The 22,854-nt window shown below is 39.9% G+C and overlaps 1 protein-coding gene across 1 annotated transcript in view; it reads left to right on the top strand.

The window, feature by feature from the left end:
- SLC35F1 (solute carrier family 35 member F1) overlaps window positions 1-22,854 on the top strand; it is a 230,306-nt gene that overhangs the window by 171,481 nt on the left and 35,971 nt on the right. Inside the window, exons 3-4 of the mRNA XM_032101556.1 lie at window positions 10,067-10,194; window positions 22,679-22,838. Of these exons, the coding sequence (XP_031957447.1) occupies window positions 10,067-10,194; window positions 22,679-22,838 (288 nt within the window). The remainder of the gene's footprint in view (window positions 1-10,066; window positions 10,195-22,678; window positions 22,839-22,854) is intronic.

The raw sequence follows: 22,854 nt of genomic DNA on the forward strand, positions 1-22,854 counted from the left end.
GATGATTCAATTAACATTTAATGTTCTAGCTAGAGCAAAACAATGCCTGAACTGTATTGCATCAACTTTCACCACCTTCTGGGTATGATTGCACTTGCATGCTGATCATGGCCACCATGCTTGTGAAAGATGGCAAAAAATACACAAAAGTTGACTATTCTGATTATGTACCTCTTAGAGGTGCTTCGTAAACCTACTAAGTTCTCTTTTTATAGAGTTTGAATCATGAAAATTTGTATTTTTCTTGTCAGAAATGCTACAGTCCTGACCCCATTGCAAAGTTTTTCTAGCCCAGTTCTGCCAGCTGAGGAGGCAAGAAGTACAGGATGGAGGGCTGCTCTCCATCATTTCTGTTGCCTCCCATATCACTTTCTCCTTTATGTAGACATATGGATGTATAATTCTGATTTGTTTATCTGATACTAATACTGCTAAATCTTCAAAGGTCACATCAAGACCCTGTTGATTTAGGTACATAACAGGTATGCAACAAAATATCACCTGCTCCAATCAACGTATCATCTAAAAATGTGTCGGGCTTCATGTCTAATCATAATGGTCATTCTGAGTACCTCGTTCAGGATTATGTGATAACAAATAGCCAGTTTCTTCAGCAGAATTGCCTGTAGCTGTCTAGTTGACATGGTAGCAATATGATGCTTTGTGCTAATTAATTAGCATGGTTCAGTGGTGTTTTATGCTTTTGGTGTCATACTTCACTAGTCATACTGCAAAGGACATAAACAATGAGAGTTTTTAGTAGTTTTGATCATTACAGATGCAACACTGAGATTTCTGGTGTGTATAACTCCTGTAAGTATCATGACATAGGCAAATGAATGCACCAGCTCTTGGTGTTATTTGAAGCTATTGTGTTTCACATATTTCTTTATGCTCATGCCTGCATTTTCTCTGTTCTTAACTGGGTTTACTCATTTTGAATAAGGTTTTTGGAATTACTGCCATGCATAAAACAAGGTGCTCATACTGTGGCCAGCAATGAAGGAGCCACAATGGGTTGGTGTGTCTTGCACGTTTCTCTTGGGCCTCTGCTGCTGGTCACCTTGGGGTGACTGGCCTCACAATTGCTTTAACTAGTGGCAGCTCCTACATTTTCTGCTTCATGTGTAATTAGTGGTATTTCTTGAATAATCTCTGGTTGTTCTAAAGTGAGGGTTTTACCCATGGTGATGAGAAGTTCCCAAAGCTTCTATATTCCTCCAGGGATAATATTTAATATGTAACTTGGAAGTTTAGCAAACTTTATTCCAGTTCACCAACTGTGGTGTCAGGAAAGTTCCGAAAGGGGGATAATTCTTCTAGATTTTCCCATGACTGTACCACAAATAAATACTCCAAGAGGACTGAGTGTATGTTTGCAGACTTCTAACACAGAACACTGGAATACCTCTAGAAATCAGGGAGCATCTGTAAAGCCATATTTTTCTAGAGCCAGCCAGCCCTAATGTATTCTGACCTCTTCAGCTTTCCCGTTGGCCCTGGGCAATGACATGAAATAGTGCTGGTTATTAGAATTTTACATATTTTTGGTTAACATTATTAACTCCAGATGAAGTTTTTAATTCTGCCAGCATTGCTTCTTTATCATCAGCTTCCCATCCTATTCTACTTTAAAATGCCCTTTTAAATGTTAATTAATTCTTCACAAAACTAGCAAGAATTGTCAGTGTTGTAGTGTGTGTGTGTACCACAGGAAACAGCACTCCCATTTTCGGTCGTTCACCAATAGCCTTATTTCTCTTAATAGTACTGGCCTCTTGGTAGTCATCAGCAGAGTGGTTTCTTTCTTAGTAGATATCTCTAGGTTTCATAGCCTGTAAAAAAACAGGTTCTCCTTCATGTGTGCCATATCCTGGATACAGTCCTTGCTCATATTTCATTCCAGTGCCTGCTACTAGGTAGCAGTTTGGTGATCCCCAGAACCGGCATTGCCTGATCTCTCAGGGATTTGTGGCTCATTGTGAATGAGCTGGTGTGTAAGAAGATGCAGAGTCCAGACTGTGGTGCCTAGTAAGTAGTGTGAGTACCTCCAAGCCTGTACATAGTGGTGGCAATGTTAGGTTTTCTTTCTTCTGTGCAGTTAACTATTCACAATAGATCTGTGGGAAGTAATATCTTTGCACTCTCTGTCAAATTAGATTTAAATTGGATCAGTGTGTTCAGACATTACTGATGGAGAATAGAGAAAGATGCACACTCCTTGACTTCCTTGACTTATTCTTTCCTTACTGTCTTTTAAAGAAAGGGTACACATTCAATTTCAGTTGGCTCTGCTTGATTTATGAATAGTTAATAGTAATGACAATTTGCATTGGGTCTTTTTTTTTTTTTTACTATCTCAGTCAAATCTCATGATTTGTGGAATAGAATTTGTAGGAATCACGAATAACAAGTAGGTAATTCATTATTCATATCTGTCTGCTGGGAAAAAAATGTCACAGAGCGGGTAGGTGGCTGGACCAACATTTTCTAACGAGTTGATGAGAGGTGAAAAAAAAAAGAAAACTCATGCATCCTAACTGATTCCTCTGCCTTAAACAATGAATATTATTTGTTTTATGATTATTTGACTTTAAATAAGTCTTGTGAATATGATTAAGATGCCCAAGCTTATCCAGAAGGATAAACTATTCATGCAAATTACACATTCATAAATGATATACAGAGATATTTATATAGATTTCTTTCATTTGACTTACACTCTAGTAAATTTGAAAATGAGGGGATTTTTTTCTTCTGAAAACCTTTGTATTGCTGTAATTAGCTTCATACTAGATAAAATAGGATAAGCAATGAAAAAGGGCCGGACTGCAGTGCTTACAGAGTAAAAGAAAAAGAAAAGAAAAGAAAAGAAAAGAAAAGAAAAGAAAAGAAAAGAAAAGAAAAGAAAAGAAAAGAAAAGAAAAAAGAAAAAGAGAGAAAAGAGAAAAGACGAAGTATTTCAGCTGGAAGGGACCTACAGATCCAGCAGCTTGTTTTGAAGTAGTTCTGTGTGAGAGTGAGCCAAAAGTTGACAGACTATAGTGTTAGCTCAGAGGTGATTTAAATCTGAGAGTATTGTAGATCAGAAATAAATTTTGAAGATTTCATGCAGAAAGATATAATCAACTCTCAGGTTTGAGGGAAGGCTTCAGCTTCTCAGTGTGTTCGTGTCCCTCTGCATTACAGAGTGGGACACATTCTGCCATTTCAGGGAAAGTGCTTAGCTAAGTTTAGGCTGGGAGATAAACCAACTTAGGTGAAAAAATCATGTATTAGAAACGTCACTGTGGTTTTTAGCTTAACATTTTAAAAGGCTGGGAATTTAGAGTTTTGTTTTTTGAAACAGTGCACTGTTCCAAGCTTTCTTCAGGTCTTACACAGTTCTGGACATGGACTGTTCCTTCAAGTAACCTGTGGTAGTGACACCAAGCATTGTGTCTGCCACCAAAGGGAAAACCATATCTAGTGGGTAGGCAGGAGGAGAGAAACTGAGGCATGAGTAAAATGATCAGCTACTTCGTTTGTGCAGTTTAAATTTTAATTTACCCCTAAAAGTAATGACCAGTAATCTCATGAAATAAGACATCTGAAGATTATAAGATCTAACAACAGTGCTTAGGCTGGATCAAAATTAAGGCATCAAAAATGAATCCTTTCATGTTTTATGAAAATGGATGTTCAGATTCTTAGATGTGACTTCAACTATTATGATTTACATCCACAGTCAAAACAGACTGTTCTGCAAAATCTCTAAAAGGAAATAAAAAGTCTAAACACTTCAGATGTAATTTAGTAAATGTAATGCTATGTTAGGGCATGTCAATAGGCTAAGCCTGCCCTGTATCAGACAAGGAGAAACTTGTCCCTTGCCTGGATCTGCTTACTTGGTCCTCGCCTCCCACAAGAGTAATATGGATTTGATTGCAGACTGCTCAGGACACTGTCTAAAAATTAATCTGAAAATCCCAAATCTTTGGGTTTAGGCAGATCTTTGCCCTGACTCACTGTGCAGCCCCATAAGCACCAGCTGGCACAGGGCAAGGAGCAGGAACATGTGGGAGCTGCTTGCAGCAGCAGCTCAGGGCTGTTACACCAACGCAGTTTTCCCGCTGTGAGAGAGGAAGCAGGAGGGAGCTGTGAATAAGAACAGGTTGGATAAGATCAGCTGTTCTGAGGAGGCAAAAGGAGATGATGCCATCTAGTCTCGCAAAGGCTTGCTGAAAACGTGACATAGGACAAAAGCAGTGCAGCCTGTAAGCAGTCATCTGTGAGGGGAACAGAGGTGTGTTGTGAAGCCAGACTAGAGGAGCATTCCTGTAAAGAGTGCATTTTCTCTATTGTGTAAATAATTTAGCAGTGGTGGTGTTTTGCCTTTAGGCAACAGTATTCCCATAAAGTAGTTATCAGTAATACAAGTGGATATGAGGAAATAAGAAACCTTTTTGGGTCAGAGGATTTAAAGACACACAGAAGAGTAACAGTTCTTTTGAGCTGTTGTGCAGAGACGAAAGTATTCTACAGCAGGCCTTCAGCCTCCTGAACCAGCTACTTGACCAAGCAGAAGCAAAGTTTTGTTATTCAGGTATGGGAGCCTTTTGGCTTTGTAAAACAGCTATCTGTGTTACCCCTATACAGTGCAACCCCATTTGACTGCCTCCTTCCCCTGGGCCCGCAGCAGGGCTGGATGACTACAAAGTCTGTAGAGAAACAACATTTGTACTGGTGAAGCTCTGTCTCTGCAAGACTGGATATAAAGGGTGAAAACTAAAAAGAAACAATTATCCTGTAATTTTAATTTGTAGTTGAGATTCTTTTGCAAAGAAAAGAGGTAATAAGTAAATCCTGGTATAATCTTCATCCTTTGTGAGACTTTTGCTTCTTTACTGTGTAGCGCTTGACTCTGGCACTCCTGTGAGAGGCAGGGGAGGACCAGCATGCCTGGCAGCCCTCCCTCCCCAGTCTGCCTTCCCCCTTGAAAGTCTCCTGCATTCATTTAGATGTCTCTGCTAAACTCTGTAAGGAAGAAGGAGAGCACAGCTCCTTTGATGATCTTGATCTAAATAGCAAGTTGTCATCTGAAGTAAAAGAGAGAGACTGCAGTGGATGAAAGAGAAGCAATATGCTGGTTTTCTGGTCTAGCAGGGCTGTTATTCTACCTGTGTCCCAAGCCTATACACAAATAATTGGGAATTTGCTGTCTTAATGGTTGTTGGGTTTTTTTATTGTACCTCTGCGGCTGTGTGGGTGAATGTAAAAAGGGTTTTGTACATGTATATATGTATATTTGGTAGACAGTATACAGCTAAAGCCTCTTTCAATTTTCTCTCTAATTTATTTTTAATTTTGCAACCCCCCAGGGGTAAATCCTTATTACAAGACGTAAAACCATCTCTTCTACAAAGCAGCTTATTTGTTGATTTTTAATTTGAGCCAGCAGATGCAAAGCTGTAGCTTTTTTCCAAACACAGAGAGCTCCTCTGTATATATAACTGTCAAGTGTGTGTCACTGCAAAATTAGTATAAAAATTAAAACTTAAAATATCATTCTAGAAAGAGCAAGAAGAGAGGGGTGTTATTTCTCTGTATTAAGACTATGTTAGACTTCTGAATCTTGAAACATTCTGAATCTGCAATTTACTTTTAAATCTACATTATATTTGGATTAGACTGAATATGAAGATTTATAATCTCAGAAGCTCAAATGCTGACAGAAGTTTGGGGTGTGTTTTTTGAAGGAGGACCTCCATCAAAAGAAGGCAGTGTCTAAAGATTGCATAATTCTGTGCATGTTCACTGGCATCAATATGTGCTTTGCCCCACAGGAAATGTTACCCTTCAGCTAACCTGCACACTTTATGGTTTAATATGTGTTTATATGACCACCTGAAAGTCCTAGTCACAGAGTATTGCAATAACAAAAGACATGATCTGAAATAATCTCTCTTCCTAGTGTATCTCATTCTAATGAATTCACGTTTAAAAAAAGTTAGCTGGAAAAAACCCTTTAAAATGCTTTACCAGTTAGTTCAAGTGTAGACGTCTGCACTTGGTCCTTCTGGTCTACAATGCTTACAACTCAGAAGACATGAATAATTAGTTTGCTTTGAGTTGTGATCATGGGAAATAAGTTTAAAAAAAACCTAGATTGTCTGGGTTTTTTTTGTTTTTAATAAGGTGTGATGGTTTTGTTCCCCTCATTGTTTTTATGCAAAGGTGATGTTTATTTCTATTCCGGATGTGAGCCTTAGAATACAGCTCTTGATTCTCTCTGCTTCTCCATATAGTCTTCCGAAGTCAAGGCTTCCCGCTTATCTCCTTAACTCCCATTTCCCTTCTCTTTGTTGTCTGAATTCACTGAGGATGCCATCTGTGATTGCTGTTCAGAGGTCCTGTCCTCCTGGCAGCCCCACACCTTCTCCAGGTTATATTCCACTGTTGCCTTCCACTGTGTGTTTTTTGCTAAAGTGGGACATTTGAGTATGGTGACTTTATTTCAGCCACCTGTCAAAACCAGGGCTCCACCTGCCTCTCCCTTGATTTACCCATAGCGTTGGACTGACAGTCACTGCAGATGATCATCTTTCTTCTGCCTGTCTCTCACTTTGGAAGTGATTCATTCCCTTCTATGAATTGTGGCGATGATGCCAAAGAAATAGAAAGCGGTAAACAAATAGAAGTCCCTAGATTAGCAACACGTTAAGTATGTGTTGGGGGTTTTGTAGCATCATAGAATTTTGTCAAGGTTGGAAAAGACCTTTAGGATCATTGAGTCCAACTGTTGACCCAGCGCTGCCAAGTCCCACTGCTAAGGCACGTCCCTAAATGCTGCATCCACACACCTTTTAAATGCCTCCAGGGATGGGACTCTACCACTCCCCTGGGAAGCCTATTCCAGTGCTTCACATCCCTTTCCATGAAGAAATTTTTTGAAATGAGCAGCCTAAGCTTCTCCTGGCACAACTTGAGGCCATTTCCTCTTGTCCTATCTCTTGTAATTTGGCAGAAGAGACCAACCCCCACCTCACTACAACTACAATCTTCTTTCAACTCAGTATTGTCTGCAAACTGCCTGAGGGAGCACTTGATGAAGATATTAAACAGAGCTGGCCCAAATACTGAGGCCTGGGCAACACCACTTGTGATCAGCTCAATGTACCCAAGTTCATCAGTTTTGCTAATGCTTGCAGATTTTCACAACTGATAGGTTAACAATAAACAAAAAAAAAAAATAGTGTGGACAGAGACCCTAGTCAGAAGCCAGACCTTTCTTTCACTCTAAGTAGCATGAGATGCAGCAAATGAGTTGAAGCAAAGACTAAGTATGTTCCACAGAAGAAGATGCATCTACTGGACAAGATTTTTCTCCGGGAACAAATTTTCTAGTTTACTTGTCTCATGCTAAATATTTGTGTACACTCTGCTTTCCACTGACAAAGGCACTTGCTGTGAAACTAAACCGATGTTCTTCAGAGTTGTACAGTACCTGCATAAATAAATTTTGGCACTGCTTTTTGCTCTGCTGAGAATTCTCAGCAGAAACTGCTCTTTTGCAGTTTGGAATATCTCAGAGCTCTATATCAAAGATAAATTAACATATACCAAGTATTTTTCTTATTTTTATCATGAGCAAAGAAAGAATCGAAACCAAAAGAGAGAACTATGCATGTCAGTTTGAAGTGTAGAAGATTTAATTTCCACTGCTGGAAACTCTAAGTTTACCCATTAGCCAGAAGTCACGGCCAAAGCTTCAATCTTAAAACTCACTTAGTTGGCCACGTCTGAGCACTACAGTGATCTGTGCCTGGAAATTGAAGAAAGCACTGGCAAACCAAAGGCACCAAGAGTCCTTAAATTGTATCCACAGTCGTGGCTCAGGCAACCTATTGCCATTGCAGTTCTTGAGCCTGCTGCTTCTCTCTGCTTTTGTAGGTACCATCATGGTCCTACTGTAACAAAAAAAGATTCAGGTGGGATTTCTACTGTTGGAATAGAGACTGCAGTTTGATGGCCTCAGGTTTTTTGGCTTTCTCTTGACAATTACAATGAAAAATCACTCTGAAATGTTAACCCCATCTTTCCATTGCATTGTTATTTTCCAGCTGATGCTTTAAAGGCATTGTCTGGGCAGCATAAAAACTTGAGATGCAGTTTCAATACCTGCAAAGGATTTATCTGCGTGGTTTACACTGATTTTAGTAGAAATTAGGACACCTAATCACAAATGCTCTTTTAAAAACCTCTCCCTAAATAAATTTAAACAATAATTAAAATAATTCTGTATGCTCAAATCATCATAAAAGTACATAGATGTAGTCATAATTATGTCTGAAGGATGGGATTTAGTCAGTGTAACAGGGAAGTGTAGTATAATTGAATGCGCTTACTCTTTATTCATTGTCTTAAATATTACTCTACTCACCACCTTGTTTCTGCTATTTTTCTGCTGCTTACTGAAAGAAAGAGAGAGAAGGAGGAGAAGGGAGGGAGGCAAGGAAGGAAGGGAGGGAGGAAGGAAAGGGAAAGAAGACTTTTTTAGCATTTACAGTTTTGCACTCAGTGTCATTATCACTGTAACAAAAATTAGGCTGTTGCCTAATAATATCCCACTGGAAGAGTGTATGTGTGAGCACCTTTTAATGAGCAAAAGTGAAATGATTCAGATGCTTTGCTCAGGTAAATACCCATCCAAGTCACTCAGCAGGGCCAAGCTTTAACATCTATGATTTCTGAATTAACTTGAAGTAATTATCTGTTTTTCTGTGTTTGAATCTTATAAGATCTGAGATACGGTGCTATAGAGAGCCTGCTGTTTCTACTCTGGTATGGCAGCCCATATATTACTGGGTCTATTTGAACCAAAGAGTGAACACACTTGTGATGACGGAAAATGTTGAAGGAGGATTGGGAAGCCTGAGCAAGTTTAGGTGGCAATGGTCAATAATGATCCTTTTCTTCTGTGTTTTCCATCACCCATTTTGATGATCAGGGGCACTTAGAAAAGCTACAGCAACATGGAAAAAACTCAGAATAGTGGGGTTTTCTTTGAAACTTTCAAGACAGTTCAAATACCATTTATAGTACTTCGGCAGTACAAGTAAACCCTGCTTAGATTCCTTTTTAGGCTACAGACTCTGAAAGACCTCCAGTCCGGCTGTGTTCAGTCACAGTCTGCCCCTTCACAGTGAGGTCTCATCATGTGTGGAACTTACTGTAGTGCAAGCAAGTTACAGGTTTGCCCACCCTCAGTAATGAGCTGTTTGCTTTTGAATGGAGAACAATAATAATCCCTAGCCTTCCATGAGGAATGCTTTGACCTTTTGCAAGTTGTGGGTTTGATCTGCAGGCTGTATTGTAGTGTCAGTTTTCAAGTGGTGAAGATTAAATACTAGATGATTGACAGTGTTCCCATAGAAGGCAGCAAACCTGCCTACTTAAGAAAAAAGATTCTGGGAGTAGAGCAACTGTCACCCAAAATATGTCTCAGTGCAGCCTTTATTTAAACAAGTCTGATACTTTGAATCTCTAGGATCAGGATAACCATCCTTGGAACAGGATCTGTCATATGCCCAAATGTAGTGCTGTTACTCTCCTGCTCTAATATTCCATCATATTTACAAATACTGATAATCTCCCAGTCTGGTAAGAACCTGTTGCACCATGTGTGGAGCATACAACATTTTAGCAGTGTGTATGGAAAGTATAAATGTATAAACTGCTCTATTCTTTAGCACTTTATATGTGCATGTATGTGTGTATATGTAAAACTAAAGGTAGGAACATATACCTGGTCTGTTCAAGCTGCGCTTGTTTCTCTTGCTGGTGTTTACATCTTAAGTGAAGTGTCAGTCTGACCCTCACATATTACTTTGCCAGGCTGTCTCTTTCAATATCTGCTAGACAAATAGGGTGTGTTAGTTTTCACTTCCTTGCAGTACCTCTTTGTATATGGTAGCTTTCAACTGCGTAGTGTAAATGCAAGAGACCTAGATAATTTCTCTGGACAGGCAGGTATTTGGGCATGTTACCCTAACTCTTACATAATTTTTCTTGTTTACTACCACAGGAGAAGAAAACTTGCTGGCAATTTTGAAGAGGAGATGGTGGAAGTACATGATCCTGGGAATAATAGATATAGAAGCCAACTACCTGGTAGTCAAAGCTTATCAATACACGACTCTTACCAGTGTACAGGTAAGGACTCAAAGGATTTCCTCTTATGAGGTAAGACAATAGGTCCAATGGGGTCAGTGGTGTAGTATCCATTGGCTTCAGTGAACCAAAAGCTAATTGCTACCTCTGACTTTTCTATGCTTTTTAATGCTGACTCATAAGACACATTTTTTCATGTTGGACTTTTATTACTCAGTATTTTCCAAACTGCACATAAACATTCTTACTTTCATTTTATTTCTCTGTGCTAAACCATTCAGAATCACATTTTTGGCATTATCTACATAATTTAGTCCTTCAAGGAAATATTTTCAGATTGGCTGAAATGTTTTTCTCACTTTGTGTTGTACTTGGAGAAAACACAAGCACTCCTTTTAGGATTCCTTAATTAGATCTGAGTTTCTAAAGGCCTCTGGTGGGTTGACCCTGTCTGGACATCAGGTGTCCACCAAAGCCAGTCTATTACTCTTCTCCACAGCTGGACCAGGGGAGAGGGAATATAACGAAAAGTTTGTTGGTCAAGATAAGGACAGGGACAGATCACTCACCAGTTACTGTCACAAGCAAAACAGACTCAATTTGAGCAAATTAGTTTAACTTATTACCAATCAAATCACTCACATTCTTCCCCTGCTCCAATGTGGGATCCCTCCCACAGGAGACTCTTCTCCACCAACTTCTCCAATGTGAGTCCTTTCTACAGGCTGCGGTTCTTCACAAACTGCCCCAGCATGGGTCCCTTTCACAGGGTGCAGCCCTTCAGGAACAGACAGCTTCAGAGTGGGTCCCCCCCGGGGTCACAAGTCCTGCCAGCAAACCTGCTTCAGCATGGGATTCTTTTTCAACTGGTCCACAGGTCCTGCCAGGAGCCTGCTTCAACACTGGCTTCCCATGGGATCATAGCCTCCTTTGGGCAGTCACCTGCTCCAGCCTGGAGTTCTCCACAGCCTGCAGGCAGATCTCTGCTCCACCATGAACCTCCATTGGGCTTCAGAGGGACATCGGGCCACCATGGTCTGCACCACGGGCTGCAGGGGAATCTCTCCTCTGGCACCTGAAGCACCTCCTGCTTTCCTTCTGCACTGCTCTTGGTGTCTGCAGAGTTGCTGCTCTCACATGTTCTCACTCCTCTCTTAGGCTGCAGTCTCTATTGCACAGGGTTACTTTTTTTTCTTCCTACTTAACTGCGTTATCTCAGAGGTGCTACCACTGTCATTGATGGGCTCAGCCTTGGCCAGCAGCAGGTCCATCTTGGAGACAACTGGCATTGGCTCTGTTGGATACAGGAGAAGCTTCTAGCATCTTCCCAGAGAAGCCACTCCTGTAGCCCCCACTGCTGTCACAGCCTTGCCAAGCAAACCAAATGGAGGGTGTTTAGGATCCCAGAATTAGATCAGAGTGCAAAAGTTGTCATTAAGTAAAATGAATGCAGTTTTTATGAAGTAGACCTACTTTAATGCAAGCCGTCAGATGTGTTATATAACAGCTTAACTGAAGCTATCAAAAAGTGTACTCCCTGTTAAAAAATTATATGTGCAGTGAACAAAAGATAGGGTAGCAATTTCTTCAAAGATCCAACCTGGATATTTTATTTCTAAAAACACAAAAGAATCAGGCTTTCAATTTAAGCAGAAAAGCGAATAATAGAAACATTTTTAAGAGACTGGAAATTGTCTGTCTTGGGAAATCATTGCATACTTCATTGCTACTTGTTCTAGAACAAGTCTAGTACCTCTTTACATTATTTTTTAATAACCGAGCAACACTAGATAGTGTTCAATGTATTTTATACCTTACTCTCCTGAAGGTTGCATTAGAGCTAATAAAATAAAGGAACACCAGTTAACGTTCTGCAGGATCAAAGCTAATTAAGAGTGTATTTCTTCCATAGCTGAAAAATCCTGAGCTTCTTTAGCTGAATAAGGTGCAAAAATAGAAGAAAACTATGAATTCAAGGAATTTGAATGTGAGGTTTATGCTAAATATTCACAAGTGCCTCTGGCATCAGAATCCAGCTTTGAGGATTCTTTGAATCATGCCCAGACAATGTAATATTGTTTTTAACACTTTTCCAAATCTGATTACTTAGTATAGAATAAAGCTTAAATCCACATAAACCTCATATTTTCTGATTTTACAGCCACTAAAAGCCTCGAAGAGAAAAGCAAACTGAATTGCTTCTTTACCATGATTCACTCACAGCGTGTATAAACAGCAGACTGAGCAGGATGATTCAGGTCATTAAATCCCATCTCCCAAAGCCACCAACAAGCACATATCAAAGGTTCATCTGGCCAGACCTATGAACCTCCACTTCCAGAAGATGCAGATCCTCAAGCCATCAGTGCAATGAGCACGGCCTTTAGTGTATTGTGTCAAGAAATCAAAAGTTACAGTGTGATGGGGAAGCAGGCAGGAGAGTTCAAGGGCATCAAGGGCATTGCTGGTGCCTCGACAGGGAATTTGTTAGCTGAAATCATCCATGCTCTCCTCTTAAACTGAGAGAGAGGGAGAGAGAGAGGGGAGTGGTGTATCAGAAGAACTGTCAGAGGGCACAGACAATGTCATGTCCATTTTTAGACCTCTTCCACATCAAAATTACAACAAAGTTCAGGTTTCTTTCCTGTGTAGCTTGAAAGAAGGAACAGGTAGGAACTCAAATGTTGTCAAGCTTTTTTTCAGGAGTGGAATGAAATCAGTGTCACCTTTTCCCATAGTTGTCCTTGTTTGCTCAGATACATGTGGAGTGACTGGGATATACCTGCTGCATTTTAAATTCATTTCATGCCCTAATATGAATGAGCTTTTAAGTGACAAGCCCAAAGATATGATGAGAATGGGACAAGTATGAGGTAATATATTAAGATGTTGAATCAAATGACACATTTTCTGAAATGTAGCCAAACCCCCTATTGCATTTAAAGATGAAACAGAAGCAGTTCAGGGGATTATTCAGCATTGGCCAAAGTGTGTCATGGTATGAAATGAAGACTGAAAAAGTGGAAAATAGAAGATGAAGAAAAGAAAGCTTTTCCTAGAATCTGATTTTTGAAGAAGCAAACAGGACTCTCAAGAGAAAGGAATTCTCTGTCCTGAAAGGCCTGATCCTGCAGGAGAGCTACCTGTGAGGCCATAAATGCTTGGTGGCATGTAGCAAAAAATGTTCAAATCCTTTCAGAACTGAGACCCAAGAAGCTATTGGTACCTGCCACAAATCAGCATGACTTTGACTGAAGTCTGTGGGAGCTGTGCATGTGTATACACTGGGCTGAGAATTGAGCCCTTCAAGTCAATTCTGGGGGATTTTATCCTCAACAGGCTGTACACCAAGGCTTTTTTGATGGAGAAAATGTAAGGCTTTTTGAAATTGTCACTTGAGTAAATGAGAAATCTTGCAGTATTTTTATAGTGGTGGTGCAGGGACCATTTCCGTAGGAAATCAGTTTTACAGAATATCCTTTTTTTCCACATGACATCTCTGCTCCGTCATGCAAAACTGACATGCAAGTGTACAGTGCTTGTGGTGCTTTTAAGCAAAAAAACATTACACTGGTCCCAGCAGAAAGCCAAAACTTAGCAGTAAAAATATACCTTTATTGCAAATGCTTTGATTTCAGCTTCAACAAAAAACATTAGTATAGAATAAAGCTTAAATCCACATAAACCTCGTATTCTCTGATTTTACAGCCACTAAAAGCCTCAAAGACAAAAACTGAATTGCTTCTTCATTCAACAAGTAGCTTTAAACTCATGGAACTGTCAGAGTTTCTAGTTTTTACTCCATCCTTTTTTTTTTTTTTTTTTTTTTTTTTTTAATAGTTTTTAATATATTTGGTCTTATTTCATCATGGTTCCAGGAAAAGACTAAAAATGGTGCCTCAGTGTTTCACACCCAAATTTTTCCTATATTTTAAGATTTTTGTTTGTCTTTGATCTGGGAAAACGAGATTTTTTAATAAAACTTCCTACATATCTTTCTCTGAATGCCTTCAGAATCACAGTGAATGAGAACATGTAGGCACAAATCAGAAATTAATATGGTTCCTAACCTTTACTTTTGGACATGCTTCTGATTATTTCAAATCTTCATGTACTCTATAATTACTATCTGAGAATGTGACAGTCTGTTTCATCATAAGATGAAAGCAAAGTACTGTGAAGCCTACAAACACACCATTTTCCTCTTTAAAAAAAAAACCAACAAACAACTAAAATACCTCCCTTATAAATTAAGTGCCATAAAAATTAGATTGAAAATCAATGCTCTATTTATATTTCAGTCATCAAGGTGTAGGTCGTTTGATAAGGATAAAATCCAAGTTACCCCTTAGGCACCAGCGGTGCAATCCAAGGACAACTAGGTTCAATGGAACAATGCATGAAGCTCACACCTAATTGTCTACAAATCTAAAATGTCGTGGACATCTATTATCCCTTCCCCTGCTGCTCAGAGCACAATCTTGGGGCATGAAAATATGTTTGAACCTATTAGGTTGCTTCTTCTTTGGTAGCTTTAAGCTCTGGTTCTTTGCATGCCTGGAGTGATTCTGTATTCATGGAGATAGATGCCTAAATATCTGCCTCCATTAAAAAACTCAAAAGCTAAGTATTCCTACATCAAAGTACCCCAAGAAACTCAATTTGTTAGATATGATCTTAGCATGCTTCAAGTACTTGCAGAAAGCCTGGAGTGCTTTGCAAATTTTAAGTGTGGAGCCACCTTTTTCGTAAAGTCATAGCTTTTAAAGCAGTGGCCCACAGAAAGGGCTTCACTTTACTCCATCTTGGCTGGAGGGATGGAAACTCAAGCTTCCTATGGCCATGAAAGTACATGAAACTAGGCCAGGCCAGTACATGAAAACTGTTCCCTAGAGGGTACTCTTAAAAAAACTGAGTATACATCAGTTAAAAGGCACAGGAGTTTGTACATGGATCAATTTGATATCCAAACCCACCTATTTCAAGAAGTACCAGAGATCAGTCACACTTAATGTTATCAGACATACATGTATTGATTCCCAGATGGCCCAAACTTGTGTAATGATCTTTAGTTTCTCTTTGTTGTATTACTCTAACTTGCAGTAGATTTTGCAGCCTTCTTGTCTGTCAGCTGTACCAGATCCAGAACGTACACTAAGCACTCTCTTGTACACTGGCACCTGATCCCATGGACTTGTTTTAAAAGCTATGTACTTAACTTTCAGGACTGCCTGTGGTAATGTGTGTCATATTTATCCTAATGGGTTTTAAAACAGCCCTAGTGTAGGCCTATGGAAGGTTTAATAACTATTCAAAAAGGATATTTTAAAAACTGTTAGAGACACCTTTTACACAGCAGATAAAATTGCTTCCCGCAGAGGGAATTAAAAGATTCTGAAGCTATTGCAGTTATTTAGATCTAGATATTAAATTTCCTTGAAACTATGTTTTGACTTCAACTTGCCTGTACTGCATTTACAGTGTACCACACACACACATCCTCCCAAATCCATAATATCTTCCACTAAGCCTGTTATGCTACTAACAATTGTAACCTTTTCTGCCAGGCAAGTGCTTTCTCATCATATCAAGCTGCATTATGAGGCAGACTGCCCTCACCCTTCTCCCCACGTTAATTAGCTCTCCTTGCTGCAATATATTGTTCTATCCATCTCCATATTACACTTATGTTGCACTCTCTAGAGGTGATGTTATCCTTTCTCTGTGTTATGACATCACACAGAAATCTGGATTATTTCTGCAACACCTTGCATAATAGTACTGCAGAGTATACATACAATGTCACAAGAAGAGAGGCACTGTCAAGGAGAGAGAGACGTTTCTGAACAGCAATTCATCTGGTAATTTATTTCTTGGGCAATCAAGCCTTTGATTGGCATGATGAAAACAAAGGTAGTAAAAGCTGGGATTTATAGACACCAGGAGACAGGCTATAAAGCTATGATGTGGATGTTCTCAACTACTCTTAGATCACTGTGAGGCTCAGCAGTACATCACACTTCCAATTACCTCTGGCAGTTTTCATATCTCAACAACTGCCACCAGAAAAGGAAAGGAGTCAGCAGTAAGTGCTTATTATAGGAGAGCTGGATGGCAATAGACTTTACTTTGTTCTTGGTCCCTGTGGACTCAATGTACATTGAGGCAGAAGGTTTGAGGTGGTTTTGAAGCAAATCTGGGAGGCAAGGAGCAGGGAATGTGTAATATTGAAGTTGTTGATCCACTTTGTCTGGTGGCTGCTAATGTGAATTATCCCAAAAGCAGAGATAAATTCCACTCCTTCCCTTCCTCCTCCCAGCCTATGAATGTAAGATTGACCATACTTTCCTGTTCTGCTTCAGGGCAGTGAGGAAATAGTGCAATGTTAATAAAGTTTGCAGATCAGCATTTTGCAGAAGTGTTGCATACTATACATATATATGTATTTTTATACTGTGAGAAGGTATCTTGTATCTGATTTATTATCAGACTTTGAGTTACTGTTCTGTCTTTTAACTTGTTACGTAGGTGTGATTTGCAAACCAGGCCCTACAGCATCCACGAGATATCTCTGTGTCTGTGTTTGAAGTCAACAGAGCTCTCAGTATCCAGAGCTCCTGCCTCTACTGACAAAATTCACCCAAAGCCAAACTTTTTACTAACATAAATATGCAAAATCTCGTTAAATTCATTGGAGCTGTGCCCATTACAAGAGCAGAGATTTTGGGGTCCTGTGCCCATTTTGCATATTTCGGCAGGTGACATGCAAAAGCAGAGGTTTTTCGGCACGATTTTTCTTAGGCCGAGATCTAATCCCCCACATAGCTTACAGCAGGTGGAGAAGTTTCTAATGAGTAACCTTGAGAAAATGATCTGCCGAGCCCTTATCCAGTCAACTTATTTTGAGAGAAGCTAAACAGAAAATGGGGGTGGAGGGTGATTCTGCAGAAACACATGACTGCTGGCAGAACTGCCTTACAATGATCTTTTTCTGACAGTAGTATGTAGAATCAGAGGAAGAAGTCAATGAAAGGAAAGGCCATTCCTGTGGTCAGTTTGTAGGTAAGTTTTCCTGGTATTTGAGCAGATCTGTATAAGCACAGCTGGAGTTCATGTATAGAGAAGATATGAAGAGGTATTTTTTTAAAGTCAAGATGTGATTACTCATGTTATTACTAAAGCATGGCCTTGTGAAGAGAGTTGAGAGCAGAGGAACTGTGGGTTGGATGTGACCACCACCTTTCATTTAACATAACTTCAAGGAGCCCCTAAACGCTTTCTATGTACACAGAAAGCTGAAGCTGTGAGAATCCTCCTCTCAGGTTTTGATACGTACACGTCAGATAGAGGTGAAGGTTCTTTCACTAGTCGAAGTTTTAAGTGAGTTTCTGTGTCCACAGGGAAAAAGAAAACACTGAGAACAGATTAGAGAATTAAAGATTAAAGAAACTGATAGGAACAGTTCTAGAAGCATCAAGAAAATTTGGAGATCTTGTGCACAAAGTGGAGAAGACTGGGAGCAGTCTTCTGGCTTTTGTTCCACATCATGGAAATAAACATTTTTACATTTTTTTAGAACAAATTACATCACTGATTCTTTCACCAGTCTCCATACCTGAAGTACTGTACATTTTGACTGAATGAAAAGTTAATGATTTCCCATTAATTTTGTGATTAAATAAAAGCCATGCAAGAAAAGTGGTTAAGTTGTGATGAGGTAGCAAATAGAAACATGAAAGATAAAAACAGAGCTCCCTTTTTTGTTTGAATTGCTTGAAATAACCCTGTCAGAGATGCTGCCAGCATCCACACCTTTCCTGCAGAAGGTTTTGGTTGCAGGGCAGCATAATTGCAACACAGCTCCCCTGGCAGCTGGCATCCATCTCTGTGAGGGTTCACATCTCATCTGCTTTTGTTGAATCAAATGTGTGCGATATTGTGAAGGTGGTGTAAAAACTGGAGGAGAAAAAGCCCTTGAACAAGCCACGAACCCTTTCTTCCTTTGAAAAACACAAAGTAAGTAACAGAAGCTGTGTCTCTTACTGCATCTAGCACTTGCTGTTGTATTAAAATTTCCAGATCACATGCTGAAATTCTATAGCCATCATGTGTACTTGGCCATACAATGTTTGACGGATATGACACTGATTTTACTGATCCCTCTGCTCTGGAGAGCAGGGTAAGTAGAGGGTGCAGCTGATTCTCCACGTGATTTGCTGGAGGGCAGCGCTAATGAGAAACCCCTAATGTGAAAAGAAAGGGCTTATAACTGGGGGGAAAAAAATCCAATGAATGTTTAAAAAGGAAGATTCAGCTCAGCTGTTCCCATAGGGAGTTTGCTGACCAGCTTTTTTCTTTTTGATATCACTACAGATCAGCAGTTCACACTCTGTATTAGAGGCCTTTATTCTAAAGCTTGCCAGCTCTCCCTTCCAATGATTTAACAGTACATTCTTGCTGTAGATGTGTAGAGACATGCTGCATTTGTGACACCAGAGACTGGATTTTTACTGTTAGCAAGACAGTATTTGTCTACGATTCAGAAGTATAATAAAGTCAACATAATTTAACAAACAAGTAATCAGAGGAAATAGATTTCAACATTGTGTTTCATCAACAGACTTAGATGCAGTGTGGTATCTTTTAGAGTCAAATAATAATCTTCAGTTTCTACAACAACATAACATTCTTACAATAAAAAGAAGTTTCTATAGGACAGTATACCAATAGATTACATATTTTTGTATCCTGCCTTCTAAAGCAGCCCCATTCGGAGCTGTGACTGAAGAAAGCCACAAACACAGCAGTGTCAAAGAACATGATCTGCATGACCCCATGGCAACATGGGAAATATGTTTTCTTTTAGGTTAGTGAGATATAATAACTTCTGTGATTAACAGGAATGCTCATTAAAATCAGACCACTCATTAATTCAACTTAATGAAAGGGTATAGGTACTACCTTTTAAATAAACAATTTAAAAGAAGGAAAACATCAGAGATGATTATTTGAGAAATATTGATAAACATCTGACCTTTATGTACTATAAATGAAATTCAGCTAAGCACAATCTGTCTTTGTTACTATAAAAGCTTTGTAGACAGAAAAAAATTACAATTAGGTATAATACTTTTTCTTAATAGCTGAAATAATTAATAACAAACAAAAGAAAGAAAAAATGGCAAAAAACTCCACCAGTAAAAAAGCCTTACTGCAGAAGAGGTAATCCTCAATCTCATATCTTTTGTCTGTGGAATACATGTGCATTTTTTCTTCTACTAGACAGGTTTATCTGCGGAAAAAAAGAAAGGCAGGACAAATTTAGTGCTGGAGAAGTGAAATATAAAGCAATACCTGAAAAAGAGTTAAGCAATATTTACTAGGTTATCTTATTGCTTGTATGGTAGTGACCTTATTTATTTCTGTCTACTTCTTTGTTTAATTAAAGGTATAAACTAAGCACAATTTAAGAACTATATAATGCCAGTGAACGCTATCTACCTTTCATGTTTGTATCTGTTAATGCTGCAGCATTCCAAATAGCAATTTGTGGATTAGACTTTGGACTGCCAGCCCAAGGAGGCATTTGCTAGCTGTTATCAGCATCATTTATTTGTGACAGGTTCTGTTCATGCGTCCTTTCACGTTAGTTCTTAAAAGACACACATTCACATACTTGAAAGCATAGGTATGTTTAAATATTTATGGAATGAGAGAAATTTTTTAAATCTTCCTCTAGAAGACTGTTAGTGGGAATTTGCATGTTGAAGTACACATGCTGCTGGTACAAGCAGTTTTTAAACTCATAGAACAATTTAGACTCATAGAACAGCCCAGCTTGGAAGAGCCCTCCAAACTGGTCCAATCTTCTGTGGGAAAGGGAGCCTAGATGAGATTATTTAGGACCGTGTCCAGTCCCATCTTGAAGACCTCTGGTGACTTTACCATGTCTCTGGGGAGTTTGTTCCCACTGTAAAAAATATTCTTTCTTTATTGAGATGAAACCTTTCCCAGTGTAACTTGTGTTCATTCCCCCTTGTCTTCCCTTTACTCCACTCTGATGAGACCCCACCTGGAATACTGCATCCATCTCTGGGGCCCCCATTGCAGGAAGCCCATAGAATTGTTGAAGCAGGTCCAGAGGTGACCACAGAGATGATTAGAGGGATGAAACACCTCTCCTCTAAAGAAAGGCTGAGAAAATTGGAATTGCTCAGAACGGAGAAGAGAAAGCTCTGGGGTGACCTTGTAGCAGCATTTCAGTGCCTAAAAGGGTTTTACAGAAGAGCTGGAGTGGGACTTTTCACAAGGGCATGCAGTGACAGGACAAGGGGTAAGGGTTTTAAACTGGAGGAGTGCAGGATTAGATTATCAGTAGGAAGAAATTCTTCCCTGGGAGGGTGATGAGGCACTGGAACAGATTGCCCAGAGAAGCTGTGGATGCCCCATCCCTGAAAGTGTTCCAGGCCAGATTAGATGGAGCTTTGAGCAACTCGGTCTAGTGGAAGCTGTTTCAGCCCATGGCAGGGGAATTGGGACTGGATCATCTTCAAGGTCCCTTTTGACCCAAATTCTTCTATAATTTTATGGTTCTATGATTCTCCATGTGATTTCTGTTAAAGAAAGAGCCTCCATCTTCTTTGAAGCCACACATTATGTAATGAAAAACTGTGATGAGGTCAGAAAATGGTGAGTTAAATTCACCTGTCCAATGCCACACTGGGAAGGGATGGGACAGAGGCATTCAAGCCTTCAGGGATAGCTGTGAGCAGGGTAAGAAGTGCCTGCCTCCTTGCTGTTTGGTGCCACCTTTCTGCACCTTCAGCAGAGGTGATGGGTGTAGTGTGTGCCAGTGCAGCTGCTGAAGGACAGACATCCAGCAAGTGCAGGCATGATGGCATGAGTGTGGAGTGAGACAGGAGCTGTTGAGCTGTTCCCACATCCTGTAGGTTACACCAAAGGGTGCCCTTCCCTCAGATGCCCAGGATCTAATGTGAGTGCTTGGTACTCCTCCTGCCAGCCCTCCCTGCCCCAGGAGATGGCTGCTCCCAGCAGGATGGCTTCTGGAGTTGTTCCCGTGGGTGTGGTGTGTTGCACATGCGTGTCTTTGCCCAGCCCAGCTGCCGAGTGTGAGCTGGGCACACACTGGGTGTGCTCCAGGCGCTGCAGGGGCAGAGCAGATGCCCCATGCAGGCGAAGAAGCTTGTTCCAGTTCCTTCAGACCTTGTCCCTTGTTGTGTTCTGACAGTGAAGGATGGCATTTTGAGGACTGCTGGAGAAAGTTTTCACTGTAAAGAGGCCTGACCATGGCTATTAGATTATTAGCTCTCACTTTAAATGCAGAACCTGCTTTTAATATCAACTGTTCCCATTTGTAATTTCCCTCATCTGTTCTGCAGCTCTTTGGGACTGTTTGAGCCTGCCAAGAGCAGCATGGTCCCACTGATAAACTGGTTTTCTTCTGAAGGGTTTTGCCTCTCACTGTCTGGGAAATATTTGAAATGAATGGGTTTTCATGGCACACTCTTGTTTTTCAAAGAAAATTTCAGGGAAATTATCCTTAGTCCAAAAATTGGTATATATATATATATATATATATGGATATGGATATGCATATGTGTATATATATCTACAGAATTGCAGTTCTTCATTACTTGTATCCTTTTAGGAAGTAGGATTAAAGTCAAGTTTCTTTGGGTGTTTCTTACACAGGATTTTTGTTTCCTGGCGGCATGCACTAGTTTCTAAAATACATTTTAATTTTAAAATCTCAAGCTCCTCTCAAAAACATTTGGTGCATTTCTTTATTTGTCACAGCTTCTCTGGGCTTATTGCTGAATGTCTCTGAAAAAAAAAATTAAAGATTGTGTTTCATAACATTTCTTTGAGAAAGCTCTTTCCAAGGGTCTACTGGCAAGAAGACTGAGTTTCTTGCACTGCACGCAAGATGGGGGATTGGGGTTTGGGGTTTTTTTCCTTCAAAGGCATATGGAACTCTATTTTCACAGATATAACAGTCACCACAGGGGCCAGATTTTTTGTAAGCATTCTGCATGCAGAAAACCCCTGATTTATATGGAAAGATTTAATAAATCTGGTCAACTTGTGTATTATGAACTTTCCTAATATCTGGACCTGAAATTACTGAATTAAAGCATATGTCTAGACTGCAGGAAAACTACCCTGACTTGTCTATTAATCACCAGAGGTGAGGACCAGATGGAGTGGTGTGACTGTCTTTTGGCCCAGGTTTTCTTCCCATGGATTTGAAATATGCATCTGAATGCAAGAGCACTGCATTTGACTGTTATCATAGAGCAACAGCTCTCCTGAATTCATGGAATTGTCATGGACTGTCTTACCCTCTGTCTGATGTATGAAGAGCCACTTGAATGCACTTTCTTGTGGTAGAAAGTGCTATCACAAACTATAACCGTGCTTCCCTCTGCTGGAATCTATCCTAGTACTTTAGGGCAAAGTATTTGCAGGTTGATGTGTTGTTGATTTTTCTTCTCTTTTTTGACAGCTCCTAGACTGTTTTGTCATCCCAGTGGTGATACTCCTCTCCTGGTTCTTCTTACTGGTACGATACAAGGCAGTACATTTCATTGGGATTGTGGTCTGCATTCTGGGCATGGGCTGCATGGCAGGAGCAGATGTCCTCGTTGGGAGACAGCAAGGAGCAGGTAAGTAAGAATGGAT

The sequence above is a fragment of the Corvus moneduloides genome, chromosome 3, assembly GCF_009650955.1.
Source record: "Corvus moneduloides isolate bCorMon1 chromosome 3, bCorMon1.pri, whole genome shotgun sequence".
In the NCBI taxonomy this organism is placed as follows: Eukaryota; Metazoa; Chordata; class Aves; order Passeriformes; family Corvidae; genus Corvus; species Corvus moneduloides.